The sequence below is a fragment of the Halteromyces radiatus genome, assembly GCF_025201355.1.
Source record: "Halteromyces radiatus strain CBS 162.75 chromosome Unknown BX664scaffold_4, whole genome shotgun sequence".
NCBI classification, from domain to species: Eukaryota; Fungi; Mucoromycota; class Mucoromycetes; order Mucorales; family Cunninghamellaceae; genus Halteromyces; species Halteromyces radiatus.
The window spans coordinates 1,581,577-1,608,095 of NW_026251690.1; the positions used below are offsets into that span (position 1 = coordinate 1,581,577).

Below are 26,519 nucleotides of genomic sequence, written 5' to 3' on the forward strand. Positions count from 1 at the left end.
GCAAAGAAGGTTTTTCTTCCTAACAAATAAAAAAAAAAAGGAGGGGGAGAAATAGGAGGTAAGAGAAAGGGGGGAAAAAAACATTTGGAGGGAAAGCTGTATCTCTTTTTTTTTTTCCTTTTACAATCTGTTATATGTATATATGCTTTGGATTTCTTAAACAATAATGTAATATTTGCCTCATTGCAGAACAAAAATCACATCCAAAGAAAAAAGCAAATGGAAAACCACGTTGCATAATTTGATGATTTGGATTGGCTTGATGACCTAATGTAAGGGGGACGACATTTGGAACAATGCTCAATAATGATGATCTTTTAAGGATCGATGGGCAAAAAAAAAAAAAAATTGCGGAGAAAAACCAGTGATATAAACGAACTCTGGAAAGGGGGAGAGAGAAAGGGAGAAAGAAAGAAGTAGACAGAAAAATGATGATCAGATAGTATGTTTTTAAAGAGAACAACTTTTTTCTTATTCTCTTTTATTTCCTTTTCTTTTTTTTTTCTTTTTTTTTTTTTATAATTCTATCATGTATTTTTTCAATCTTTGTGTGTATTGTTTGACACTATTTCCATTGATTTATGGACTTCCATTGGACCCTAATTCATCCGCCACCAGTGCTTTGACTGGTCGATTTGTTCAAGTGACAGGTACTTTTCTTTTTTTGCCTCATCAATCCATGGATTTACTTTATTTTATTTTATTTTTTAGATTTTCATATGGATCCTCATTTTATAGCAGGTTCAGATACATCAGCTTTTTGTCATCGTAAAGAAAGTCTAGGTGATGTAGGACCATTTGGGGCATTAAGTTCAAGTTGCGACTCGCCTCCCGCTTTGGTAAAGTATCTATATATCTTCTTCAAATGGCAAAGATAAATGATGATTTATCCTTCCTCTTTTTTATATATATATATCCAGGTGGAAGAAGTATTCAAGTTTTTGAAAACATTACCAAAGAATGATTTTGTGATTTATACTGGCGATTCTGCAAGACATGTATGATAAAAATATATAGATAAATATATATTACATAAACCTTTTTATTAACATAACATTCTATCATCCTTAAAGAATCGAGACAAGAAAGAAATCCCTCGTGATTATGATGAAGCTCTTGAAACACAAAACATCATTGTTCGTCACTTTATGGAGACGTTTGATACATCTACTACAAAGGTGGTAAGTGTCTTCTTTAGCATGATTCATATAACATTGAAAAAGTCATACTCCGCAAACGATATATCTTCTTACCATTGTCTTTTTTTTTTCTTTTTTCTTTTTTTTTTCTTTTTTCTTTTTTTTTTCTTTTTTCTTTTTTTTTTCTTTTTTCTTTTTTTTTTCTTTTTTCTTTTTTTTTCTTTTTTCTTTTTTTTTTTTTTTTCCTTGCTTAGGTTCCCGTTATCGGTAACAATGATGTTGAAAAAAACAATGATTGTTCGGCTGATGATCCTGCTTACGAAGCTATACAAAAAGTATGGTCGCCTTTGAACTTGAATATTGAACAAGACTTTTATCATGGTGGATATTATGCTCAAGATCTAATTCCTGGTAGATTACGTGTCCTCAATACAAACACCATGTTATTTAGTGCCAAGAATAAACTAAACAAAATCGATTGTGATGTTGAAGATAGTCCTGGTTACAACCATATGGGTTGGCTTAAGTCTCAATTGGACAACGCTCGTGGTCAACAGATCAAAGTCTATATCTCGTAAATGAAAAAAAAAATAATAATAATAATAATAATAATATACTGATTTTTTTTTTGGATAGAGCTCATGTACCTCCCAACAGTAAACGTGATCGTGTATTTTACAAAGCAGCCTGTTACAATAGATACTATCAACTTTTAGGTGATTATGCTGACGTGATTTTGGGTCACTTTGCTGGGCATTTCAATAATGATGTCTTGACAGCGGTGGTCAAAGGCCCTGGTTTGGATCAATTTGATGGTGTAGTAGATGACGACAAAGATAAGAACGAAGATCAAGATGACAAGGATAAGAAGGAAGAAAAAGACACCAATGATGACAATAATCAAGATAATGATGACAAAGGAGGTTTAGACAAACGTGGACACAAACATCAAACACTGACCACCTCCCAACTCAACCCACCCTATGGACATGTGGCCCTTCTAGGTAAACCATGCAACATCACATCACCCACACCACAAGCACTTGGTGTTTTGTTCAACGCTCCATCTGTCATTCCTCTCAACAATCCAGGGATTCGGGTTTATGAATATGAAACAACAGGTGAAAGGTAAAAAAAAAAAAAAAAAAAAAAAAAAAATCTTATAGTGGTTCTAATCAAATTATTCTTTATTATTATTATTACTGTTATTAATCTATAGGGCGCCTATTGGCACAATTTTGACTTACAAACAATATTATGCTGATATTCAAGAAGCCAATTCCAAAGGTGTACTAACATTCAAGTTGGAATATGATGCTGCTCAACTGTATGGCGTGGAACGATTCGATGCCGCTGGTATGACTCATATTTTGGAATCTCTAGCTGCCAATCCTCAAGCTTTTGAAGAGTTCACTCGGGTCAAGAATCCTTTACCTCCTCCACCTGAAGACGATTAATCACGTATTCCCCCCTCTCTTACTTTATTTATTTTGTATCAGTTTGTTTGTTGAAAACATATTTTCAGTTTTTATATAGTACTGTTTTTATACATTTGAATAATAAAAAAAAAGAAAGAAAGAAATGTTGATTATCTCTGAAAATGGCATTTTGTATACCTTCCCTTTTTATAATTGTAGTGATGATGATAATGGCAATTATAGTCATTCTCTTCTTTTTTTTTCGTTATTCAAAGGACTCAATCCATGATGATGATGCCGGATTATTTTTATCAAGAACTGATTCAATTAATGTATTCATATGATTATAATGGGTAGAAAAACAATAATTACGAAACTACTAGAATTAGCACTAACTACCAATAAAAAAAAATCATCCACTATATTAGTGGATGACGATGATTACAGTTCATTTACTTTGATCAAGTTGAAATCCCGAGGTCGAGAGTCAGTCTTACTTGCTGCATACTGGACTGACTCCATATTCATACAAGAGGTGCATGAATCGGAGAGAACAAGGGACCTTTATGAAGAAAGAGACATTATTTTTAAAGAGTTTCTAACACAATCTAAATATAAATGCTGTAATCTAATATAAAGTGAAAGTACTACGTTGTATAACAAATGGCTAAAAAAAAAAAAAAAGACGTTCCCACACAACTTTCTTTTTCAAGTCCAACTTTAATGACATAATAAAATGATGTTGTATATACAAAATGTAAGTTTTATTGATCATCATCCATAATTGCCTAACCATCACTTAAATTAAACTACTGTATCAATATACTTTTTTATTCAAGTCCCTTCGACTATCATAGAACTCCGGATTGACATTGATGAACTACCAAAAAAAAAAGGAATATTTTAGTAAACTGGAATACGTGGACGCGTAGGAAATATATTCGTTTGTTTTTTCCCTTCTTTTACCTTGATGTTTTCATGTTGTTGAACACGTTGCCAAGGATAAGGATTGTTCTTGCGGTCAACATGGATTTCAGGATGAGTACGTAAAAGGTAAACTAAAGTAGAGATGAGGAAAAAAAAAAGACTATTTTTAGTCATCACCATACAATCATCATCCATCCTCATCAGCACATGACTAACAATCGAGAGAGGAAGAAAAATACTTACGAGGATACCTATAATTAAAAAAAAAAAAAATGGAATGAATACCTAGTATATTCCCGTTTTGATGAAAATGAATTCACTTACGAAACAGCAGCAACGCAACCACCACCAGCAAATACAAAGAGAGGACCTAAAGCAGGATTGGCACGTACAAAGGCAGCAAAAGAAGACATAATAATGATGATGATTTTATAATCAGGAAAATAAATAAAAAAAAATAAAAGAAAAAGAGTGAAAAAGGGAGAAAGAAAAAAAAATTTCCATTTATATACGCAGCTAGTCATGTGAACTTCCCCTCTCTTTCTCTCTCACAACAGCATAAACCGTGCCCCTTAAAACAAAAAGAAAACACAAAGTTTTAAATAAGCGTGTGAAGTCGCTAAGACATCTTTTATTTCCCATGCTTTTAGGGGTATAAGCACTAACAATTCTATATTCTATCTTTTTTTTTTTACTGTCGGAAGTTGAATAGTGGATGGTGCTGCGATGATGATATTGATGATGACAAGGTCAATGGTAAAATTCATCCTTTTTTTTGAAATAGTTTATCATCATTTGCTTCTTCTTGTTTTTGTCTTTGTTGTTGTTGTTGCTGTTGTTGTTGTTGATGAATACAAAGTAATTGTTGGGATCCAGATGGCGTATTTTGAAGTTGAGGTGTTATCTTTGTATTAATATGTGTACGTTGATACGGTGATAAATGATGTCCAAACCTTGACATAACATTATCCATATAAGTAGGACTCGATGTTATACTTGGTGTTGATGATATTGATGATGATGGTTTAGAGAAATAGGATGACATGAAAATAAAATTATTTAGAAAAAAAAAATAAAAGAAAAGGAAGAAAAAGGAAAAAAAGGTAGAAAATCAAAAACAAAAACAAAAACAAAAAAAAAAAAAAAAAGATACCATCTTTTTTAGCACCAAAATTGAAAATTTTCTAGCTTGATTGGATCTTAAAAACGTCCTTTTAGCCAATGGGAAAATTTTCCCTCCATCGTTTTCTCCCAACTTGGGTTCTATGGTTCTTGAATTTTAAATATGTGGCTGTACCATGTGAAAACCCTGGATCTTTTTCAATCACCATGTTATTGTATTCTCTTTCTTTAGTTGCTTTTTTTATTTTCTCGTTGTCAACAGTAATGAACTTTGCTAGGTAAAAAAAATCAAACCGTTTAAGGATATTGATTTAAATTCCAGCAACAACTTCTTTTTTCATTGACTTCTCTTTTATCTCTTTTCTTTCTCCCTTTTTCTCATGATCTTACCATATTTTGTAGACACACATATATATGATCATACATGTATATATATCACCATACTCATCAGGTCAAAACCATAAATGAATGAATCCTTCAACAATGGAATTACTCGTCAACAACAACACTTGGCCATCATCACCAGGTTCCCCTTCTTCCATTTATGAAGCAAGAAAATTACCTAACAAATATACTTTTACTCTAACAACACGTATTTATCTCTTATTGTCTTTTTTATTTTCACTTGTCACTATTGTCTTTATGGTGGATTCCTTTTTACATGAACAACATGATGCCAAAGGTTGCCAAGTCCCATACATGAGACCAAGATATGTGAAACAGACCGACTTTGATAGTGAAAAGACACGCTTCGCTGGAAAATATGGCCTTTACTTGTATCGAGAACTAGATGTAGATATATCTGATGAAGTAAGAATAAAACAACTTGGATTCCTTTATGACTAAACAAAAAAAAAACCTTCTTTTATCTATCAAAGGTAACAGGAACACCAGTACTCTTTATACCTGGGCATGCTGGTAGTTATAAACAAGTACGAACAATCGCTGCTGAAGCTGCCTATCAATATTATCAACGAAAAGGATCTTTATCACATAATGGTGCTGCCAATTTGGATGTGTTTACAGGTAAATAGATTGAATTTGAATGAAGGAAACCATTGACATCAATTTCTTTTTCTTTAAAAAAAAATAGTTGATTTTCATGAAGAATTCTCTGCTCTTCATGGTCAATCCTTATTGGAACAAGCTGAATATATCAACGATGCCATTGATTTTATACTAAAACTATACCCACAAACTAGAAGACATGACAATGATAGAAAGTTGAATAACCAACCCGATCCGTCCTCCATTATTCTTATTGGTCATTCCATGGGCGGCATTGTAGCTCGAACAACATTTACATTACCAAACTATCAGCCTGGCTCTATTCATAATGTCATCACCCTTTCCACTCCTCACCTACTTCCGCCTGCTCCGTTTGATTGGCAAATTTCGGCTATTTATGACAGAATTGATGCTTATTGGCGTCATGGATATGATTCTTCTCAACAATACAAATTCTCACTCCAAGATGTGATGTTAATCTCCATTGCTGGCGGTACGCTCGACAACACTATTTGTTCTGACTCAACCAATGTAGGTGATTTGATTCCTTCAACACATGGATTCACTGTTTTTTCTACGGCTATTCCTCATGTATGGTCAGCTGCGGATCATAACGAAATCTTGGCCTGTCATCAACTCGAAAAGATATTGGCAAAAAGTGTATTAGACATCATTGATACTCGACGCGGATCTCAAACAAAACCTTTAGTGGATAGAATGTCAATTATGCAACGTGCCTTTTTGAGTGGACTTGAAGATAGACGAGGTGATGGTTCAGATTTGCATTTGGGTAAACCAAAAAAAAAAAAAAAAAAAAAAAAAAAAGAGAAGAAAATTATTTTTTTTTGTTTATTTTTTTTTTTTTTTTACTTGTGGTATATAGGTAATTGGACATTTATGTCATTGGACAAATGCACTCTATTGGATCGTAACGATTACTTGAATATCGACTCAACTACTCTCCCACGAATGGCATTGGTACCTATCCATTCAACTTTTGATGCTTTGACTTTATTGACTGATCAAATGGAAAGATATGGATTATTACTTTGTCGTCATGAACAAAATAGGATGATTGGATGTCGGTCTGTGGATATTCTTGTACCTGTACCATCTTCAAATGATCGTGATACATATCCATTCTCTGGCAATGAATTTGGTTTTGCAAGTATTTCTATGAATGAGACAATTGGCTATGATTATCTGGGAATTATGGATCACTACTATCAACAGCAACAACACTCAGCTACACAAAAGCAAAATTTTTTACTGGTAGGTACTATGTCGATAGGTCAAAACACTCAGGTCATCAAAAAATCCATGTTAGGTAGACTAAAAAAAAAAAAAAAAAAAAAAAAAAAAAAAAGAGAGATCCAACAGAGTATGAAACGCGCAGACCTCTCAATCTTTTTTTTTTATCTTGCATGATATATTGTAGGTATTGCTTGGAATGGGATACAAGTGACTCTCCAACCTTCTCTGTTTTCCACAGTTCATATTCCAACGATTGAAAATCCCATGTTGGCGTATCATCTTAAGATCACAAGTTCTCCTTGCTCCTCTGGAGGAATACGCCGATTCTCACCTTTTTTACGCCAATCCATCACCACCATGTACGAATCAAAATTCTATGTAGATTTAGCTTCAGGAAAGAAAAGTGACAATCAGAACGACCAAGAGGAAATGACAACACATATCTCAATTCATGGACGAGCAGCTTTTTCATCTATTTCCATCAACACACCAGATAAGTCAACAACTGGGCATGAAGGATTATTGATGCAATTTTGGATGGATCCTCTCTGTGATGAACCTCTTCGTTTTGATCTCACTATTGATTGGTATGCTACTATGGGACGAGTTGGATTTCGTAATGGTATGATGCTATTGACATTCTCTTTTATTGTCGTTATGTTGGTTTTTGTTGGTCAATTACAATGTTACAATCGTACTGGTAATACACATAATATATATATATATATATATATATATATATATATATTCTGATTATAGATGAACTAAACGAAACACTTTTATATATTTATATATAGGTATCTTCCCTAGTTTTACTGAAGGCTTAATCTACTGTTATCATTACACATTTCCATGGATTCTTGCTCTGGTTTCGTTGGCCAGTATTTATCAATGCAATAGACATCAAACCTATTTTTCTTGGATCTCTTGGCCTGATATATTGACTGGAAATATGGATGGCTTCTTTTGGTGGATTCCAGCCTTGGGATTGATAGTTAGTATTGGAATGATCAGTGGTATTTCCATGGTGATGGATGCAAGTTTACGATGGTGTTCTTCTGCTACAATTTTTTTTCCTTCTTGGACGACTTCATCATCATCATCGTGGATAAGCGGTGAATCTCAACGAATCCAACGACGTGTGATTGTTACTCTAATCTTATTTGTCCTTGTAGCTACGGTGATTCCTTATCAGTTTGTCTTTGTTCTCGGATTCCTTGTTCACATTGTCACCTGTATTAGAACATTACGACTATCTCGGAGCAAGGTAGGCACATTTATTATTATCAGCTTTGTCTTACTTTTCCTCTCTTATTACTTCGATTATGCTTATAGTCACCTTTGCGTCGTCTGGATCAGATGCGAACAAATAGATACCATTATATGCAAACGATCTTGTTATTACTATTGACATTATTACCATTCAATCTTCCTATTCTTGTGGTATGGATTCGTAACTTATCCGTTTATTGGTTGACACCCTTTAGTTCAGACCATAATGTATTTGCCATCGCTCCCTTTTTGATTCATGTAGAAATGTTGACAACTAGTATGAAAATAATACCTCGACACCAACCTACTAGTGGGGATAAACAAGATAACAACAATGCTGGTAATAGTGGACGATGGATGGCTTGGACAACATATGGATTGATGTATGGGATCATTGTTTATGCTTTTTTATACGGTGTGAAATACCCTCATTCTATCTACTTTTTATCCAATAACATGGTTCTTTGGTTACTCTTCCTTCAATTTTGGTCATCTCGTTATAGTTATTCAACTTTTACTACTCTTCTTCATTTTTTTACTACCAACAAACGTCGACGACCCTCATGATTCTAGACCTTTTCTTTTTTTTTTTTTTTTTTTTTTTTTTTTTTTTTTTTGTATTTTAACTTCCAGTTAGAAAAATGTATACCCCTTTTGATGATAATAAACGTATCTATTTTTTTATCCTAACCAATTAAATCATTCATTGACTATTTCATGATGACAATCAACAGGTCAAGTTTCTCAAAGATGGCTGGAACGATCTTGTTTTGTTTAAATAGAAGTTTTCTTTATTTCTGTAAACTATTCAAAACGGACCTTCATTTTTTTTTTTTTTGATAACCATCAAAAACCTATCAAACCAAAAATCAATGATATTTGTTTCATTCTCATCAGTATCGGCCATCATCATTGCTCGATGGGAAATAAAAGAAACACTTGACAAAAGAAAATTCATGGTTTTGGAATCATCTCATTCATGACTTGACAGGTTTACAAAACATCAAAATAAAATTGAAACAATATCGAGAATGGGTACCTGGTCCCTTTTTTTTTTTTTTTGAACGAATAGTTGAAACCATCGGAATTTCATTCATCAGAATATAAAAGACAATAGAAAAAAAAATATCTACTTCATTGTTCTTCTTTATTCACAAAAAAAAAAAAAATAGATATCATCATGTATTTCTCTCCTCTCGTTCTTTCCTGTGCTTTTCTTGGTGGATTGGTAGCTGGTCTTCCTGTCAACAATACCTCAAGTTATTCTGGTAATAATCCATTTGTGGTAGTGAAGAATCAATGTAGTTACTCGATTGTGGCTGGTACATCTGAAAATGGCAATCAATATGGCCAATCTGTGTCAGTATCTGCTGGCGGATCACACACATTTAATTATAATGCTCCTTGGGAAGGTCGTATCTGGGCACGTAAGAATTGTTCTGGCAAGACATGTAACTTTTCTGGTATGTGGGCTCCTACATCGTTGGCCGAGTTCCATTTCGCCTCTGGTACCACTGAAGATTTTTATGATATTAGTTTTGTCGATGGTTGGAATCTACCTTTATCCATCGCTCCCAACACCAAGTCCAGTAATAGTTATCAAGTCGATAAACACTGTGGTACTCCTTCCGTCAAGACCTTACCTGATTGTCCCCAAGGCTTCCAAACCGATGATGGTGCTTGTCAATCCGCTTGTTCCCATTTCCAAACCCCTGAATATTGTTGTACTGGTGCCTATAATTCTGCTGATACTTGTAAAGCTTCCTCTTATGCTGCCAAGGTGAAGGCTCAAGCCCCCGATGCCTACTCTTATGCCTTTGATGATGCTACTTCTGTTTATACTTGCAAGTCTCAAGGTTATACCGTTACTTTCTGTCCCTAAATGGATTCCCTTCTTTTTTTTTTCATCATATATATACATATCACATAGTCAGCATTTCTTTTTTTTTTTTGCATTTCATAATAAAACCTTTTTTTCGTTTGTTTGATACATTCATTCTTTTTTTTTTCATACTTAATTCTACTTTATTCACAATGAAATATATTGTCATTAACTAACTACAAGATACTAACTATGTAACAAATAAATAAAATAGAAATAATAAAATGATCTATCTATTCTATTGTTCACCACGACCTCTACCACGTCCACGAGTATGTCCACCACGCCCTCGTCCTCGTCCTCGATTTGATGTTTTCCTTGTCGTTGATGATGGTGATGATGAACTTTGTTGTGGCGATGATGACGGTACAAATGATTTGGAGGTTGCAGATAATGGTTTCGATTCCTTTTTCACTGATGTTGGTATAGGTGTGTCCTTCTTTTCCGATATTCCTGATGGTGTATCTTCATTTTTTTTCTGTTTGTCCTTTATAGGTGATTTCTTTTTGCTGCTACCAACATCCTTGCTTTTCGTACTTGATCCTTGTTCCTTCCTTCGTCCTGTTGTCTTTTTGGTATCCTCATTTGTCTTGCCCTTCTTGTCCTTACGTAATTCTTTCCGTGGTGTGGTATCCATCGTTGTTACCTTGTTGTTGGTAGTCATTTCCACAGTATCATCTTTCTTCGTCGTAGTATCCTTTTTCTTCGTTGTTGTAATATCCTTCTTCTTAGTATCCTTCTTTGTAGTGTCTTTCTTCCCCCTACTGCTTTGCTTGTTAGAATCTTCGGACACCTTATTCTTTCTATCCTGATTCGTAGATGGTTTCCCTCCTTTATCCTTCTTGCCAGATGTTGTCTTGTTTTTCTCCATTTTCTTTTCCTTGATCCGATCTGTATTGTCGTCCTTTGTTTGTTTTGTAATTGAGGTTGTATCCTTGTTGATAGTCTATAATTATGGTATGAGAATAAATCATCAATTCCCCTTTTTCTTTTTTTTTTTTTTTACTTGCCTTAATTTTGAAAGGAACAAAAGGAGGAGGCGCGTCATCTTGAGTGGAAGTCGACTGCTTTCCTTGTTTGGAACGATGGATGAATTGTTTTCCTGCTTTCCATGCTTGAACCATTTCTTGAACATGACCACCAAGAGAAGTCATCATGCCAGGACCCAAAATTAGTAGCTGTTCACGTATATCGATAGGTTTAGTTACCAAGAATTTCGTTCCAGGTGGTGTATGGAGACTAATAATAAAAAAAAATAAAAAGATGCATCACCATAAATAATTGCACTGTTCAACTTTTTTTTTTTTTTTTTTTTTTTTTTTTTACCTGAGCGACTCTAATGGTCCTAGGATTTCAGCACCTATCCATTTCTTTTTACTGCCATCGGTAAAAACCACACGTAATAACCGGGGTTTTTCAACATGTTGGATACTTGGTACAGCAATGTTTTGAACTTGAAGAACTTGTAATACTAAAGGTGATGGTAGTTGGTCACGTTTAGTCAAGTCACCTTTTCGAAAACCTTTATCACATATTTCACGCAAATCTGTCTACATCCTCCAAAAAAAAAAAAAAAAAAAAAAGAATGGTGTTTCGAATCATATAAATCACTTTTCCTATCATTCTCTTGTTATAACTTACATCCTTTGCGACTTCAATAAACTGTTCCAAAGTAGGGTTTTCCTGTTCCAATTGTTCCTTAATCGAATCTATTCCTTCTTGACTAAGGAACCATCCTTTTTCTTCCAGTGATTCATTGATAAAAGTTGTAGTGGCCATTATTATAGAGAAAAGAAGGAAAGAAATGAAAGAAAAAGAACGAGAGAGTGAGAAAAAGAAAAAGAAAAATTTGATCTCCGCTGTCATTTGTCCTTGGATGTGATATGCTTGATTGACTACGGGATAATGAATGGTGATGTCTAATTGATTTCTTAATAATATTAGCAAATCAGTTGATCTATTGATTAAAGATAAGTCTACAATCTTTTCTTTTAAAAAAAAAAAAATCGGAATAATCATGCTAGCCCAGAAACTGTTATCATATTATTATTGTAGAACGCAAATATGTGCATTATACGTACAATAATATAGTGATCATCACACTAATCATTAAATGACTTTTTCAACAAGCATCGAAATGACTGAAATACTACTGTACAATTGATGGATATTGTAGAAGAACGCACTTTTTCTTTATTGATTCCGTATTTTCTCTCCTCTTTCTCCTGCCTTTCTAATCTATATAGATAAACAAATGTTGACTGTGATCGTATGAATCTACCATGAAAAAGGTTAAGGATATCATGCTAATCTTTTTGATGTGGACATCCAAAAAAAAAAAAAAAAAAAAAAAAAAAAAAATCGAGTCCAACCATTCTAATTGACGATTGGCCAAAAGGAAATTTTTCTTCTAGGTCAGAGTGGCTTGGGATAAATTTTTTTTTCTTTTTAAAAATAAGAGTTTGTTTTTTTTTCCTTTTGCCTTTTTCTTTCTCTTATTTTTAAAACACATCATATATAACATGGTCGCTTAGTAAGTGTTTCCCCTTTCTAGTTTTAGTCCTACTATTTTATATAGTTTGAATTATTCCTTTATCCATTTGTCTATTATTTTCTCTGTGTTTGGTTCATACATGATATCAGTATGCTTTGTCTCTAGAAAAAGATAATTTATTATCTTGTTTCGATGCAATTCTATCACTATATTATGTCATTCATGGAGGTTTTTTACTTGCCCACACGCCATCTTTTTTTTTATTATTTGGGACAAGTAAAACCATGAGATGAAAAGAAATTTTTATCTCAGTGTCTATACTGTATTCATTCCTTAGTCCTCTCTTTTTTTTTTTATTTGGATGTTTGACGGATGAATTATGGTTAGATGAAATCTTTGTTCATGCTATCATGACTAAGATCTTACTCATTTTTGCTTTTATAACAAAGATGATGTTTTGTTGGTTGACTTATCTTTTTATTTATATCATTCTTATAGCGCTGTTCCCTCTACTCAAGATGTCTTGGTCCCTGAAACTTTGTTGAAGAAGCAAAAGACTGAAGCTGCTGATGCTGCCAAGGCTACTGCTGCTAAGGCTGAACTTCGCAAGGTAAGAATTAAAAAAAAACATATCTTATTGGTTTTCTTTTTTTTTTTTTTTGTGTTCTATGTGATGAATTGGGGCAACCCATTTCTTTTGGCTAGCTTGCACGCGATGAAGTCAAATTGTTAACCATCTTTCGGGTCTGATTAGAACACAGAAAAAAAAAAAAGAGGAAATCATTATCATCTTTTTTTTTGATACAATCAAATGATATTAATTATTCTTTTTATATATATATAGGCCAAGATCCAAAAGCGTCGTGAATTGTTCAACCGTGCTGCCAAGTACCATAAGGAATATCAAGCCAATGAACGTAATCAAATCCGTCTTCGTCGTCAAGCCAAGGCTTCTGGTAACTACTATGTTGAAGCTCAACCCAAATTGGTTTTCGTTGTCCGTATCCGTGGTATCAACAACATTGCTCCCAAGCCTCGTAAGGTCCTTCAATTGTTGCGTTTGTTGCAAATCAACAATGGTGTGTTCGTCCGTCTCAACAAGGCCACTTCTCAAATGCTCCAATTGGTTGAACCCTATGTTACTTATGGTGAACCCAACTTGAAGACCATCCGTGAATTGATCTACAAGCGTGGTTATGCTAAGGTCAACAAGCAACGTATTGCTCTCTCTGATAACGCCATCATTGAAAAAGCCCTTGGCAAGTACAACATCATCTGTGTTGAAGATTTGATCCATGAAATTGCTACTGTTGGTCCCCATTTCCGTGAAGCTAACAACTTTTTGTGGCCCTTCAAGCTCTCCAACCCCAACAACATGTGGCCCAAGCGCAAGTTCAACCATTTCATTCAAGGTGGTGCTGCTGGTGATCGTGAACACTTTATCAACAACTTGGTTCAATCCATGAACTAAAAGGTATAGTTTAGTTTTGTATTCCTTTTTTTTAGTTTAGCTTAGTTTAGTCAATGATTTTTTTTTTATGAAATAAAACAATGGATGAATTGACAACGATACCCCCAATCTAAATAACTTGGTAGAGGACGCATGATATGTGATGAAATATGATTTCACTCTCTCTCTATATATATACGTATATTATATATATATTTATAGTAAGTTTATTCCAATGATGATGAACTATTGACGAGAATATTGGACATGACAGTAAGGTATGATGATGATCAACAAAGATAGGTTTAAAAAAAAAAAAAAAAAAAAAAAAAAAAAAAAAAGAAAAAGAGTAACACTCGCCTATATTCAACAAGGTGACTTTATAGGAAGGAAAAAAAAAATCAAACGTATGTGCACGCAAAAGGTATACGTATCACATAAGTGAGAACGACGCTTTAAATAGATGATATAAAAAAGTGCGAGAGAATGATGAAGTAATAAAATAAAGATAAAATAATTAAGTTCCCTTTTTATTTTCATATGTCAAAAAGTTTATTTTGATTATCTAGGGAAATCGAAAACGAGGTGAATAAGAAGAGAAAAAAAAAACAAGTGATTTATTTCTGTAAAATCAATATCAGAAAAACAAGAAAGAAAGAATCAAAAAAAAAAAAGGTAACCAATGTATGTATATGATGGATATAATCGAAAAAAAAAATATAAAAGAAGGTATATGAAAAAATATAAGTAAATAAATATATATATAAAACTAACTAATCATAGGTATCATCTTTATGTTTCCATACAATCCACATGCATTTGTTGTTGTTGTTGCTTTTTTTGAAGAGAAGGAGAAACAGGGGTCACACCAACCACACGTAAACGATCCAACCAAAGTTCAGCACGGTCAATGGAATCGGAAAATACCGTGGACACAGATTCCAACATTTCTACTGATTCGCCTCCAAAATTCAGTAACTTGATAGATGTTTCCTTAACATGATCCGGGACACCATCAGTAGGAGTAGAAGAAGAAGTATCATCATCACCTGAAACATCATGAGATTTTGTAGTGTTATTGTTCAAAGTAGCCCATCGACTTGGTAATTGTAATATAAAGGAACGTACACTTGCTTTGGCATGACTAGGTAAACCAACACCAGCATAACGACTCACCACTTCGACTACCTTGCGTAACGTTAGAATGATTTCTTTTTGAATAGCTGCCAATGTACTTGCTGAAGAAGACTGTTGTTGTCGAGAGACTGTTTTATTGTTGCTATTGTTGGAAGAAGTGGCTAGTGATACCAAGAAAGTTCGTAATAAATTCATTTGTTGTTGTATATGTTGTGTTGCATACTAGATTGGTTTGTACAACGCCATACAAAAAAAAAAAAATGATATGAGTATATATGTCTTTTTTTTTTTAATGCTTTAATTACTTGTAACCAATGAAGACAATAACGTAAACATTTCATTGACTCTTCACTAACAACAGCAGCAGTTGTACCAGCAGCGGATCCAGCGTGCATAACAATACGTTGCCATCTACTACCACTACTAGTGGATTTGTTGAGTTTTGATCGATGAGTAAGATGATGATGACGAGGAGAAGAAGTTGATTTGATATAAGGACGATGTGGTGATGTGGAACGAGAATGAGGTCGAGATCGAGTCTTTCTGTTGATATCTAATAAATGAAAAGTAAATTAAAATTATCTATCCCCCAATGAGTTTCCTTTTTTAGATCTATGACAATTTACTTTCTTCATCCAAGCGACCATTGCGTCGACGTACACCATCAGGTTCCATTTCATCAGAGAGAGTAGTACGAGCAAGAGCATTAACAGCAGCCATTGTCTCTTCATCATGATGATGATCTTGAGTCTAAATATAAGAAATCAATCATATTAATAAAAAAAATGATTATGTTATCTTTTTAACAAAAAAAAAAAAAAAAAAAAAAAAAAAAAACTTACCATTGTAGTTGTAGCATAAGCTCCTTTTCCAAATTTGTCATAAATAGGTGCCGCGAAAGATTCCACCATGTCGGTACCATATTTCATAACATTCTGAGCTGTTGATTTTTCGTAAACACGCAGTGCTGAGTTAACTAGAGATATATTGGATACTCGATGAATAAAAGGTTGTTCCTGTTGTTGTGATAAAAGAGGTTCTTCTTCCATGACAGAAGAAACATCACTTGAGAAAGAAAATCTTGGTGGATCGGACATACAAGACGATGGAGTTGGTAATGGTGAACTTGCTGTTGTAGACGGAATAGAATAATTAACTGATAATGGTGGTAATTTCATGGTGTTATTAGTTGAGTTACTGAGTTTGGTGGATGTAGCTAAATCACCTAAAGCTTCAGCTGCTAGTCTAACATCATTTTGGTTAGGTTCGTTATTGATAAGTTGGGTAATAGACATGGGTGAACAATGGTCAGTCATGTTGAAGACATATATAAAATAAAGAAAAAAAAAAGAAAGAAAAAGAAGAGAAAAAAAAATGATGGGGAGGTGGTTTAAACGCACTCTGCCAGTGCATGTGATTTGATTTCACATGCAAAAAAAAAAAAAAAAAAAAAGTTTTGTCTGGAGTCCGTTTTTTTTTTTTTTTTCCCTATGCTCTCTTTGTGTCATGCCTAAATGTAACCATTTATCTTTTTTTTTCACAAACATATCGTCATTGCTCTCTAATAACTCCTTTTTATTATTATTTTATTATTTAGACTATTGCGATGTATGTGATTGTTCCTTTCCTAACAATCTAACTAACCGTAAAAACCATGACAAAGGTTTGGTTCACATCAATAATAAAAGAAGACATTACGATTGGTTTAAAGGTAACATCGTCTATCTAAAAAGAAAAAGGTACTTAAAAAGGACTCATTCTTATTTATGAATAGATCCTGACGACTTTATCAATGAACAATTAAATAAACCTCCTTGTAGAAGATATAGACAGAACGGTTATTGTGAATATGAACTGGATTGCAAGTATAGTCATCTTATCCGAGATTATAAAACAGGTAAACACCACTTTGAGAACGCTACACAAAGAATGAAACCTTTTTTTTTTTTATATCATTTTGATTTCATATGTTTTTTTTTTTTTTTCTGATAAAGGACAACTCCTATTTCCCAAAGAATTATTAGAATGGTTAGATGCCAAGGCGGCTGATGAACAACAACAGAAGCAACAACAACAGCAACAACAGCAGACAAAGAAATCATCAAGAAAATCCATAGTGTATCGACTACCACCTGGATGGAAAGTTAAAGAATTACCACCATCACTTAAACCGCCAACTTTAGGTGAAGATTATGATTGGAATCATGTTGGTATTTGGGGCTGAACAAGATAAGTTAAACATTTCAATCACATCACCTTTTCATCATGATATTATACCCCATATCTTCTCTTTTTTGGTTATCTTCTTCACATGCTTTTGAAATTAGAACCATCCTTCAATCATTATTATCTCTTTTATATTATATTATTATTACTATTATTATTGTTATTATTATTATTATTCACATGATATACCAAATAAAACAAACCAAAAAAAAACTGTTGTTGTTGTTTATGATGGATGGGTTGTTTAGTAATGATTTCACTTTATTGAATTTTAGTGATCACTGGCGATTTTTCAACTTGGATCTAAAATAAATATCTGTCATCATCATTGTTATAAGACTTCATTATCAAAATCATCATCTTTATACATTTCATTTGATCATGCTGCGAATTGTAAGAAAGGAAAAAAAAAAGTGGATGGATACATCAATGTACAATTGATTATAGTACCAAAATAAGGAAAAAATGAATGAAGTGTATTCAAGATTATGAAGTAAAAATGCAAAAGAGACCAAATGATAATCCATCACATATCATTTAAAGGATCCTTTATTAATGTGAATCAGATAGGGGCAATCTAGAAGAATGCGAAGAACAAAAAAGTAGAAAAGATAATAGATAGATCTTACCAGGTGATGATCAAAAACACGGGGAAATACGCATTCAAGACAATTGTTTCATGTAATGAAAGGTTAATTTTATACTTTTATTGACATTCAAAATAATGTATGCTACAACTATTTGCTATAATACACTAATATAAACAAAAACTATATATATATATATATATATATATATATCAATAAGAGTCATCACTATGGGGAAGGCGGGAAATCAAGGTTCCAAAAATCAGGTGGGGTAGATGGCGTCTTGTATCTTTCTCGATGTCTTGAATAACATTGGATCATTTCTTCTGTCTTTTTCATGGATTCAAAATACTTGATATGAAAAATAAATTCTACATTGAGCATACTTTTTTTCTTCTAACCAATTCCTTTTTTTTTTTTTTTTTTTTTTTTTTTTTACCTTTATACAACAAGAACAAGTGACACCATGTAATTTAGATCGTTCCTCCTTTTTTCGAATTATATCTACATACGCAAAATCGCTTAAATCAATAGAATAAACAAAAGAAAAAAAATATGTTAGTGTCGTAAATTAATCTATCCCTTTTTTTTTTTTCGTGCTATACCTTTTCATAGATGATGAAATTTGATCCTTTTCCTTTTCGTCATTAGTCTTGAATATAGATGATCGGTTTGGATCGATGGCAGTGAGAGGATGTTGTTGCTGTTTCGTTGCATACAACTGTCTTTGACATTGCTGGCTGTTTGAATTATTAGATAACATATTGATTCCTTTCTTCTTTGACGTACTAAGAGGGTTAATACTGACTGGATAAACTGAAGTATGTGGCTGTTGATCCTTCGTTGTTTTCGACAATGGAATTGATAATGCTTTCACTGTTGATTGCGATGAGGTTGATACTAGACGGAGCGAAGATTCGCCATGCATGCATTCCAAATTTTTCATGTTAGTTCTGCAAAGTAGAACCAAGGGCTTCTGTGGTAGTTTAGCACTGTTCGTTTTAACCTTGGTGTACTTCCGGCGAATATTTGTATTCTTGGTACGTCCCTTGAAAATCCTGTCAATTATAATTCAAAAAAGTTAGATTACAAAAAGAAATTAAACTTTTTCTTTCTACTTACACGCGTAACATTGGTTGAACCTTGGCCATATGTTTTGAATGTACTAGAAAACCGGAACATAACATAAGTCCTGTCCCCTTCTCTTTTTCTTCAAGACTTGCCATTACTTTGTTCATTTTGTACCAAAATGCATCCTATTTGAATCAAAACGCTCATAAGCGTACAGTCTATTCCATTCTATTTTCTTGTGCAGACTTCATTCTTTTGTCTTTTATATTACCTTTTTCTCTATGCATTTTGAGATTAGTTGTTTCCATGTTGTTAAGGCTAAACAAAGAAAAAGAGAGATTGAGAAAAAAAAAAAAAAAAAAAAAAAAAAAAAAAAAAAAAAAAAAAAAAAAAGAAAGAAAGGAAGAAAAAGACGAGTTTTTCCTTTTCAAAGGCAGATTTTTCCCTTTTTATGCCTGCTACTGTAATCATTATTTGCTCTTTTTTTTCACATTTCCCTTATATAAACATTTTTTTTTCTACCTTTGAATCAAACATCATTTGTTTTACTACTTTGACAGAAAATTATTCATCTTTGGACAAAATTGAACATTCGTAGAGATTAATTGTTTCTTTTTTTTCTGTCAACCTACTGTAATCAAGTATGATTAATCAAATTTAACTCATATAAATGAAATTAGTGTTCAACTACAAAAAGAAATGGTCACCCATTCATTATAAAAATGGATCATCATCAATAACAGTGATTCCAAGTTATTATTTGTGTCAAACAAAAAAAAAAAAAAAAATAAATAAAAAAAAAAAGTAAAAAAAAAAAAATATTGCCAAATACCAAATATGGTAAGAAGAAGATCAATAAAAAACAAAAAGATGAGTACCTTCGGCGAGGATCGAACTCGCGACAGCCTGCGTGTAAAGCAGGAATCCTAACCACTAGATCACAAAGGCTCATATGTTTAAAGAACTAAAATATAGTATAAATGTCAGATGGTTTAGTGTGGGAAAAAAACACGGTATGTGATTGGTGGAAATAGTGCCGCCGGGAAAATAGTTTGCCGTACAAGAAGAGAGTGAGGTGAATTATTTGGAATGGGGATTTTTATTTTCTTGTGAAAAAAAAAAAAAAAAAAAAACAAAAATGTGGAGCGGGGCAAAATGATCACCTCTTTTTTTTTTTTTCACTTTTTTTCTTTCCAATTTTTTTTTTTTTCTTTATCACTTTCTTTCTCTTGCTAACTTTCTTGTTGCTTACTTGGACACATGGATTATGGTAAAAATATACAATAACATTTCTTTTTCTTTATTTTAATTCTTTTTCTTTTTGGGTTTATCAAGACTCCCAATCGTCTTCAGTAGATAGTGGTGAAAACATGTCGGTAAGACCTATAACATGTAATATCATTCTAACAAAACTAAAACTCACTTTTTCTTCTCTTTTTTTTTTTTTTTTTTTTTTTTTATTTTGTTCACTTATACAACTCCTACGACCAAAAACGACGTATATATATATATATATATATATATATATATATATATTCGAAATGATATAGTGGATCAACTGGTTTTGTTCTACTAAAGGGAATGAATACTATGTAGCAGTAGGCGAAGATTTCATTGAAGATGGATTCAATCTGACCGGATTAGCAGCTCATGCACCTCTTTATAAAGAAGCACTGGAAGTGATTTTGGATGTAGAACCTGAAGACGATGAAATGTCGACCAAGATACCCGATCTCAGTTTATTGGAACCCCATGCTAAAATGCTTTATGGTATGATTCATCAGCGGTTTATCACCACTCGTGCTGGACTCAATCAAATGGTAATAATAAAAGGAATACTTTTAATAATTTCATGGATTGAATTTTTTTTTTTTTTTTTTTGATTTAGCTTATCAAATATCAATCAGGAGAATTTGGTTATTGTCCACGATTTCATTGTGATCGTACCAAAGTATTACCTTGTGGCCAACATGATTTACCTCGCCAAAGTACTGTACGATTATATTGCCCAAATTGTAAAGATATATATATCCCAACCAATGCCAAACATTCTGTTATTGATGGTAAGTAGTTGATTGAATAAGGTAAAAGGATGACTAAAATGCGATTTTTTTTTTTTTTTTTTTTTTTTTTTTTTGGTAGGTGCTCATTTTGGTACAACATTTCCTCATTTATTTGTACAGACCTTTCCAGATGTCATTTCAGTTGTTGAACCCAAGAGATATACAGCAAAATTGTTTGGTTTTCGTGTTAGTGAACGATCAAAAGTAGGTCCAAGGATGGGCTGGCTTCGGATGACTCCACCTCGTTAAAATGCAAACTGGAAGATTGGATTATGCGATTACAATGATGACAATCTTGATGATCAAGAAAAAAAAAAAAAAGCACAATTATCCTTTAGCATTACTTTAGTCACTATTATTAGTCTCTCTTTTTTTTTTTTTTTTTTTTTTTTTCTGTACAGCTTGTATTTCCCCAGTATTATATGAATAAACACACACATATATATACATATATTTTGACTTGATTAGGTTCTAATATGATGATTCTTATACTATAAAGTATATTTCTACTTTATGAAGTTTGATTCAGAACGCTATGTGTAAGATGTAGATAGATGATGATGGATGATGAGGTGGTCCTATCATTATAGAAGTGATGCTTTGAATTATAATGATTATTCTCTGTGCCTATCTTTGTTTAGTTTCGATCGCGTTCACTTGTTTTTAAGCTAATAGGGATCTTAACCTAGTACCGTCCCGATTGATAAGAGCTCTATTGTTAAATACTACTCCAGTACCATCCGATCCTTTTTTTTTTTTTTTTTTTTTTTTTTTTTGTCACAATACAAGGCAATACTAACTCATGGTGCACGCAATATATTCGCAAATTATTACTATAGATGTACATCATCAATATAAAAGTATATTTTTTTTTATCAGCATAAAAAGTATCATCCATTTTTCTTTGTCATCAAACATACACGCATACACATACACGATATCGCGGTAGAAGAACTATCGTCATGAATATCACTATCACCAATTCTCTCCTTCTTCCTAACAGACCATCATCCTAACGTCCTAAACACACACATACACATAAAAGATTTGATTTGTACAAGAGATTTTTATTTTCAACATGTAAACATAATGAGAATATAAAGTAAAAAAGTGTAACGAGGCGATACGTCTATTTCAACTGTTTATATATACAAAAAAGAAGAAAAGGTAAGTGATCTATGCATGATTTTTTTTTTATGTTAATATTCTTACCTTCTTCTTGATACGGAGTTGGTTGGAGTGACCACACTTTCTCTTGCGACAGTTAGTGGCACGAGGAGGAAGACGAGCGTAACACTTACGACAAATCATCTTTTCACAGTTGTACTTGGAAGCCAAAGCCTTCAAAGAGGGTTCAATGATACCACCACGAAGACGGAGCACCAAGTGGAGAGTAGATTCCTTTTGAATGTTGTAGTCAGACAAAGTACGACCATCTTCCAATTGCTTGCCAGCGAAAATCAAACGTTGTTGATCAGGAGGAATACCTTCCTTGTCTTGAATCTTTTGCTTGACATTGTCGATGGAGTCGGAACTATATAAAGAATAAGAAAAAAAAAACAACCAATGTTGGTGAACCTTTTTCCCATTATAGTAAAACATCATCTCTTACCTTTCCACTTCAAGAGTGATGGTCTTTCCCGTCAAGGTCTTGACAAAAATCTGCATGGCAACTAGACATTCAAAAAAAATATATATATATAAGGACAGATGAGTATTGACATGAATGTAAAACCAGTTGTCTGCCCCCCATCCATTTCATTCCATCCATCCATCCATCCATCTACGCATCCATCCATTCTATCGTCTATCACGGTGTCGTTCATTCATTCTAATTCCTTTTTGATATTCCATTTTGATGATACGTACATTGATGTATAAAAAGTGAAGGAAGGAAAAAAAAAAAAAATAGGGGATCCAGAGATTTCAAATTGAGTTTTGCCGGTTTGACCACCCACACATCATATCACACACAGAAGCACACCAACAAAATGAATGTCCGCTAATTCAATTCATCCTTTTTATTCTTGACAACAAACTATCTGTTGAAACCATATTGAATCCATCAAATCATTAATATCCAGTCGTGTAGTAGGGTCCGGATCAAGCATGTCGAATAATAATTGTTTTTCTACTGTTGAATAACCTGTAAATATATCAAAACCGGGATTTCTTGCTAAAACACTATGCGCTTCCGTTTGAGGTGTTTTTGGTGATCGATCTTGTTGTTTATCCCATCCTTCCTGTTGTTGTTCCAAAAGTTGTCGAGAGAGTAAATAGAGTTCATAATCTTTGTCTGAATTCTTTTGTGCAGTCTTCCAACCGAATCCACCTTTTCGCATGACATTGAAAACAATACCACAACTCCAAACATCGACTGCTCGAGCATCATATGAGTCTTGTTCAAGTTCTTCTGGAGCAATATAAGGTAGAGAACCACATGCACCTTTACAATAGATCATTTCTTCATCCCCCGTAAAATAAACAGCGGATCCAAAATCAGCAATTTTCAAACATCCAGTGGTTGTCAGTAACAAGTTTTCAGGTTTAAGGTCCCTAATTTTTTTTAAAAAAAAATAAATAAATAAAAATAATGTTTAGATTGAATCCATCTACCTTTTTTTTTTTTTTTTTTTTTTTTTTTTTTTTTTTTCCTTCCTTCCTACCTATGAGCAATTCCATTTGCATGTAAATAATGTACACCATGAATCAGCTGTTTGAAAAAACAATTGGCTTCCTCTGGTAACAAAGGACCATCTGCTTGAGTAATAAGACCAAATAGATCACCAGCATTACAATATTCCATGACTTGACAATAAGTTTTCGCATCATCATGAAGAGGCACCAAATCCACTGTATCTACAATATTGCGATGATGAAGAATGGCTGTCATAAGGTATTCATTTGTAAGACGTTCCACATATGATTTGACCGATTCATTGCTTGACCTTTTGAATTCCTTAACTGCATATAACTTTTGCTGCTGTTGTTGTTTGTTATGGTGTTCAAATCCTTGTTTCGTTCCTTGTTGATCCGATTTGACTAATCGTACTGTTCCAAAGGCACCTTTACCAATATAACAATCAGGTTGACCATATTTCCGTCCTAAACAACTTTCACTATGAACTCGTTGGAGTTGAGCTTTCATTTCCCCACGAACACTACCATCGTTATTATTATTATTATGGTTTTTTCCAGTAGTATGATGATGAGGTCGCCAATGAACAAGATTATAAAATGAAGAACTAAGTGAATGACTAGTTAAATCAAGTGCTGGTATATTATGTTGGTGCTGCCCATTGTCAAATAATGTAAATCGAGATATAGATTCTTTGACATTGTTGGTATTGTTCTGTTCATTATCTTGATTTTCCTGTCGTTTGGATGTTGTTTTGTTGATATTCCATGTTTTAGCTAAACGAGGTTCACTATTGGTATGTGAACGGTCAGTGAGATACTGTGATTTCAATTTTTGAATAAAATGGTTCATAAAGAAGAGGAAGAAAATAAATTGAAAGAAAACAAGGGATTTTTTTTTTCCTTTTTATCCCTTTCTTTATTTCGACCTCCGGCATGAAATGTCAGTGACACCAACTAATTGTCGCATGACCCAAAAGTTTCAAAAGGAAAAAAAAAAAAAAAAAAAGGACTAACAAAGAAATGTTTAAACAATAAAAAAAAAAGTATTATTTTTTTTTATTACTAATTTCATGAGCAATGATAATTTCAAAATAAGTATCTACGCTCCCAATGATAAAGGCACCCATGTCCAAAACCTTGGTACACCGTTAGAATAAAAAAAAAAAATTACACAGAGACTTAAAAAGAGAGAAATCATTCACTAAACTAAATTAAAACTAGAATAAGCGATGAGGTTTGCCCATGGTAGACTTCAAGTACAAAGACTTGACGTTTTGCCAATGTTTCTTAAGTAAAGATACCAAAAAGTTGACAGCCAACATGATATTTGCAATCAATTGATCTTCAGTCATGTTCAAGTGACCCACAGCAACAGCCAAACAGAGTACCTTCTTCAATTGGAATTTGATGGTAGCACGAATTTCATTGGCCTTGTCCACCAAAGAATCGGAATGAGACACAGGTAAGGGGAATTTACCAACTCTACAAGCAAAAAAAAAAAAAAAAAAAAAAAAAATGAATATACTGATGATGATTTTTTTTTGATGTTTTTACTTGTGAAGACCGGGACCCAAAAGACGAGGAATTTGCTTAATCAAGGCTTCAGAGGCAAGGAAAGCATCATACTTCTTTGCAAGTTTCTTGATAAGTTTCTTATTCTTGTTGAGTTTCTTCAAATCATCAACAGATTGGAATTCCATACCAGCAGCCTTAGCTTGATCACAATGGAAAGCATCACCAAGAATACAGACAGTCATATTAGGACGAGCAACATGAGGTAACTTGATAGTACCAGAGAAACGCTTGTCACGTTGAGGATCATAGTTCTTCAAACCAACTTGAAGTTCAATGGTTTCCACAAAGTTACGTTTCTTTTCTTCGGAACCCTTTTGGATTTCGTTGATGGCAGTTCTAACGGCAGCAGCTGACACCTTACTATTAATATATATATAAAAAAAAAGAAGAATGAATGAGTGAATGGATGGATGGATGGATGGATGGATGGATTATTACCTCATTGCAAATGAATATTGTTGAGGGGAAAGAAAAAAGAAAAAAGAGAAAAGAAAAAAATCTTACAGTTTTGTTCGACTGGAGTTGAAAACGTCACTATCAACACCTTAAGTTCGGCATGAGTTTTCTTTTTTTGTATATATCAAATTTGCTGGATTTTTATTTTTTATTTTTTTTTTTTTTTTTTTTTTAAGTGTAATTATTCTATTCTTCCTAGTGATACTAATTGATTAATATTAAACATTTATTTTCAAACAAAAGGTCAATATTATACCGTAGGGATCGGGGTTTTGTAATTGATCAAGTTTTTGATTTGTCCCTCCTTTTTTTTTTTTTCTCTTTTCTTTCTCTTTTCTTTTTCTTTTTTTTTTTTTTTTTCGTATTTTATTATAGTTTATTTCTCACTTCTCTTTCAACTTATATATATATAATACCCTTTTACATAATATACCCTTACAATATTACCCAAATACTACGAATAGAAAAAAAAGAGGTTGATTCCAAATAGATATACCAACAATCTCGACAACTATAAATAAACAAACCATGGTCTCATATTGGTATTCTACTAATGGAATGGATAAAAGACGACTATCGAACAGACACTTGACATTGTTAGATCAAGCATTTGAACGACGTACTCGAGTACAACTTTATGACGATGAAGCATTTGGTCATTGTGTTCCAGCTATAGCGAATCCTTATCAAGGTACTATGTCAGCAGGTGATCTTCATTATGGACTCTATCGACATCCTTCATTATGGCAAGATTGTGAAACAAATTTGGATATGAGTTTATTTTTAGATACAGATTCA

The 26,519-nt window shown here is 33.1% G+C and overlaps 13 protein-coding genes and 1 non-coding gene across 14 annotated transcripts; 6 read left to right on the forward strand and 8 right to left on the reverse strand.

The window, feature by feature from the left end:
* Positions 1-695: 695 nt before the first annotated feature.
* BX664DRAFT_264277 (Metallo-dependent phosphatase-like protein) lies at positions 696-2,596 on the forward strand (the record flags this gene model as incomplete). The annotated part of the gene is made up of 7 exons (XM_051540809.1): positions 696-839; positions 921-998; positions 1,074-1,181; positions 1,394-1,713; positions 1,776-1,954; positions 2,144-2,267; positions 2,359-2,596. Coding segments are annotated over 7 exons (1,191 nt in total), but the record flags the coding sequence as incomplete, so codon positions are not given.
* A 589-nt stretch (positions 2,597-3,185) lies between these two features.
* Positions 3,186-3,996, reverse strand: BX664DRAFT_358846 (NADH-ubiquinone reductase complex 1 MLRQ subunit-domain-containing protein; the record flags this gene model as incomplete). Its single annotated transcript, XM_051548061.1, has 5 exons — positions 3,809-3,996; positions 3,728-3,735; positions 3,524-3,615; positions 3,384-3,437; positions 3,186-3,224 (listed from the first exon to the last, which is right to left on the reverse strand). Exons 1-5 carry the CDS (start codon positions 3,895-3,897, stop codon positions 3,186-3,188), a joined length of 282 nt encoding a protein of 93 aa, XP_051400123.1. The 5' UTR covers positions 3,898-3,996.
* An 844-nt stretch (positions 3,997-4,840) lies between these two features.
* Positions 4,841-8,715, forward strand: BX664DRAFT_332628 (PGAP1-like protein-domain-containing protein). The gene is made up of 8 exons (XM_051545360.1): positions 4,841-4,884; positions 5,009-5,416; positions 5,485-5,632; positions 5,700-6,404; positions 6,498-6,941; positions 7,053-7,568; positions 7,666-8,135; positions 8,204-8,715. The coding sequence occupies exons 2-8, from the start codon at positions 5,075-5,077 to the stop codon at positions 8,705-8,707; spliced, it is 3,129 nt and encodes a 1,042-aa protein (XP_051400124.1). The 5' UTR covers positions 4,841-4,884; positions 5,009-5,074; the 3' UTR covers positions 8,708-8,715.
* Positions 8,716-9,320: 605 nt separating this feature from the next.
* BX664DRAFT_373311 (thaumatin) lies at positions 9,321-10,022 on the forward strand (the record flags this gene model as incomplete). The annotated part of the gene is made up of 1 exon (XM_051548687.1): positions 9,321-10,022. The coding sequence occupies one exon, from the start codon at positions 9,321-9,323 to the stop codon at positions 10,020-10,022; it is 702 nt and encodes a 233-aa protein (XP_051400125.1).
* A 1,322-nt stretch (positions 10,023-11,344) lies between these two features.
* Positions 11,345-11,801, reverse strand: BX664DRAFT_262160 (uncharacterized protein; the record flags this gene model as incomplete). The annotated part of the gene is made up of 2 exons (XM_051540708.1): positions 11,345-11,572; positions 11,664-11,801. 2 exons carry the CDS (start codon positions 11,799-11,801, stop codon positions 11,345-11,347), a joined length of 366 nt encoding a protein of 121 aa, XP_051400126.1.
* Positions 11,802-12,517: 716 nt separating this feature from the next.
* Positions 12,518-14,086, forward strand: BX664DRAFT_332633 (ribosomal protein L30, ferredoxin-like fold domain-containing protein). Its single transcript, XM_051545361.1, has 3 exons — positions 12,518-12,555; positions 13,015-13,126; positions 13,361-14,086. Exons 1-3 carry the CDS (start codon positions 12,545-12,547, stop codon positions 13,985-13,987), a joined length of 750 nt encoding a protein of 249 aa, XP_051400127.1. The 5' UTR covers positions 12,518-12,544; the 3' UTR covers positions 13,988-14,086.
* Positions 14,087-14,534: 448 nt separating this feature from the next.
* BX664DRAFT_296893 (transcription factor Opi1-domain-containing protein) lies at positions 14,535-16,421 on the reverse strand (the record flags this gene model as incomplete). Its single annotated transcript, XM_051542224.1, has 4 exons — positions 14,535-15,325; positions 15,409-15,656; positions 15,730-15,853; positions 15,946-16,421. Coding segments are annotated over 4 exons (1,415 nt in total), but the record flags the coding sequence as incomplete, so codon positions are not given.
* A 170-nt stretch (positions 16,422-16,591) lies between these two features.
* Positions 16,592-17,532, forward strand: BX664DRAFT_332635 (uncharacterized protein). Its single transcript, XM_051545362.1, has 4 exons — positions 16,592-16,619; positions 16,701-16,814; positions 16,878-17,000; positions 17,098-17,532. Exons 1-4 carry the CDS (start codon positions 16,610-16,612, stop codon positions 17,325-17,327), a joined length of 477 nt encoding a protein of 158 aa, XP_051400129.1. The 5' UTR covers positions 16,592-16,609; the 3' UTR covers positions 17,328-17,532.
* Positions 17,533-18,056: 524 nt separating this feature from the next.
* On the reverse strand, positions 18,057-19,342 carry BX664DRAFT_332637 (uncharacterized protein). Its single transcript, XM_051545363.1, has 6 exons — positions 19,259-19,342; positions 19,146-19,172; positions 19,039-19,081; positions 18,522-18,974; positions 18,356-18,437; positions 18,057-18,267 (listed from the first exon to the last, which is right to left on the reverse strand). Exons 1-6 carry the CDS (start codon positions 19,293-19,295, stop codon positions 18,145-18,147), a joined length of 765 nt encoding a protein of 254 aa, XP_051400130.1. The 5' UTR covers positions 19,296-19,342; the 3' UTR covers positions 18,057-18,144.
* Positions 19,343-19,862: 520 nt separating this feature from the next.
* On the reverse strand, positions 19,863-19,935 carry BX664DRAFT_t80. Its single transcript has one exon. It is a non-coding gene; the product is annotated as a tRNA-Val (tRNA).
* Positions 19,936-20,170: 235 nt separating this feature from the next.
* On the forward strand, positions 20,171-21,371 carry BX664DRAFT_332640 (casein kinase II, regulatory subunit). Its single transcript, XM_051545364.1, has 4 exons — positions 20,171-20,363; positions 20,538-20,807; positions 20,876-21,050; positions 21,130-21,371. Exons 1-4 carry the CDS (start codon positions 20,358-20,360, stop codon positions 21,297-21,299), a joined length of 621 nt encoding a protein of 206 aa, XP_051400131.1. The 5' UTR covers positions 20,171-20,357; the 3' UTR covers positions 21,300-21,371.
* A 728-nt stretch (positions 21,372-22,099) lies between these two features.
* Positions 22,100-22,583, reverse strand: BX664DRAFT_332643 (ubiquitin fusion protein; the record flags this gene model as incomplete). Its single annotated transcript, XM_051545365.1, has 2 exons — positions 22,100-22,188; positions 22,263-22,583. Coding segments are annotated over 2 exons (325 nt in total), but the record flags the coding sequence as incomplete, so codon positions are not given.
* Positions 22,584-22,933: 350 nt separating this feature from the next.
* On the reverse strand, positions 22,934-24,540 carry BX664DRAFT_332646 (kinase-like domain-containing protein; the record flags this gene model as incomplete). Its single annotated transcript, XM_051545366.1, has 2 exons — positions 22,934-23,606; positions 23,717-24,540. The coding sequence occupies 2 exons, from the start codon at positions 24,538-24,540 to the stop codon at positions 23,072-23,074; spliced, it is 1,359 nt and encodes a 452-aa protein (XP_051400133.1). The 3' UTR covers positions 22,934-23,071.
* Positions 24,541-24,713: 173 nt separating this feature from the next.
* Positions 24,714-25,821, reverse strand: BX664DRAFT_296899 (60S ribosomal protein L1-B). Its single transcript, XM_051542225.1, has 3 exons — positions 25,704-25,821; positions 25,245-25,625; positions 24,714-25,172 (listed from the first exon to the last, which is right to left on the reverse strand). The coding sequence occupies exons 1-3, from the start codon at positions 25,706-25,708 to the stop codon at positions 24,908-24,910; spliced, it is 651 nt and encodes a 216-aa protein (XP_051400134.1). The 5' UTR covers positions 25,709-25,821; the 3' UTR covers positions 24,714-24,907.
* Positions 25,822-26,519: the final 698 nt, after the last annotated feature.

Excerpts from the sequence above, each read along its gene's own strand:
- BX664DRAFT_332633 (XM_051545361.1), top strand. Across the intron at positions 13,127-13,360 it reads CTAAGGCTGAACTTCGCAAG|GCCAAGATCCAAAAGCGTCG; the intron begins GTAAGAATTAAA and ends ATATATATATAG.
- BX664DRAFT_296899 (XM_051542225.1), bottom strand. Across the intron at positions 25,173-25,244 it reads TTGGGTCCCGGTCTTCACAA|AGTTGGTAAATTCCCCTTAC; the intron begins GTAAAAACATCA and ends TTTTGCTTGTAG.
- BX664DRAFT_332635 (XM_051545362.1), top strand. Across the intron at positions 16,815-16,877 it reads ACATTACGATTGGTTTAAAG|ATCCTGACGACTTTATCAAT; the intron begins GTAACATCGTCT and ends ATTTATGAATAG. Across the intron at positions 17,001-17,097 it reads TATCCGAGATTATAAAACAG|GACAACTCCTATTTCCCAAA; the intron begins GTAAACACCACT and ends TTTCTGATAAAG.
- BX664DRAFT_332628 (XM_051545360.1), top strand. The coding sequence starts at position 5,075 with ATGAATCCTTCAACAATGGAATTACTCGTCAACAACAACACTTGGCCA. Across the intron at positions 5,417-5,484 it reads ATGTAGATATATCTGATGAA|GTAACAGGAACACCAGTACT; the intron begins GTAAGAATAAAA and ends TATCTATCAAAG. Across the intron at positions 6,942-7,052 it reads CATCAAAAAATCCATGTTAG|GTATTGCTTGGAATGGGATA; the intron begins GTAGACTAAAAA and ends GATATATTGTAG.
- BX664DRAFT_332637 (XM_051545363.1), bottom strand. The coding sequence starts at position 19,295 with ATGGAAACAACTAATCTCAAAATGCATAGAGAAAAAG. Across the intron at positions 18,975-19,038 it reads GTTCAACCAATGTTACGCGT|GATTTTCAAGGGACGTACCA; the intron begins GTAAGTAGAAAG and ends TATAATTGACAG. Across the intron at positions 18,268-18,355 it reads CTTGTTCTTGTTGTATAAAG|TATTTTGAATCCATGAAAAA; the intron begins GTAAAAAAAAAA and ends TTTCATATCAAG.
- BX664DRAFT_332640 (XM_051545364.1), top strand. Across the intron at positions 20,808-20,875 it reads GTGCTGGACTCAATCAAATG|CTTATCAAATATCAATCAGG; the intron begins GTAATAATAAAA and ends TTTTTGATTTAG. Across the intron at positions 21,051-21,129 it reads CAAACATTCTGTTATTGATG|GTGCTCATTTTGGTACAACA; the intron begins GTAAGTAGTTGA and ends TTTTTTTGGTAG.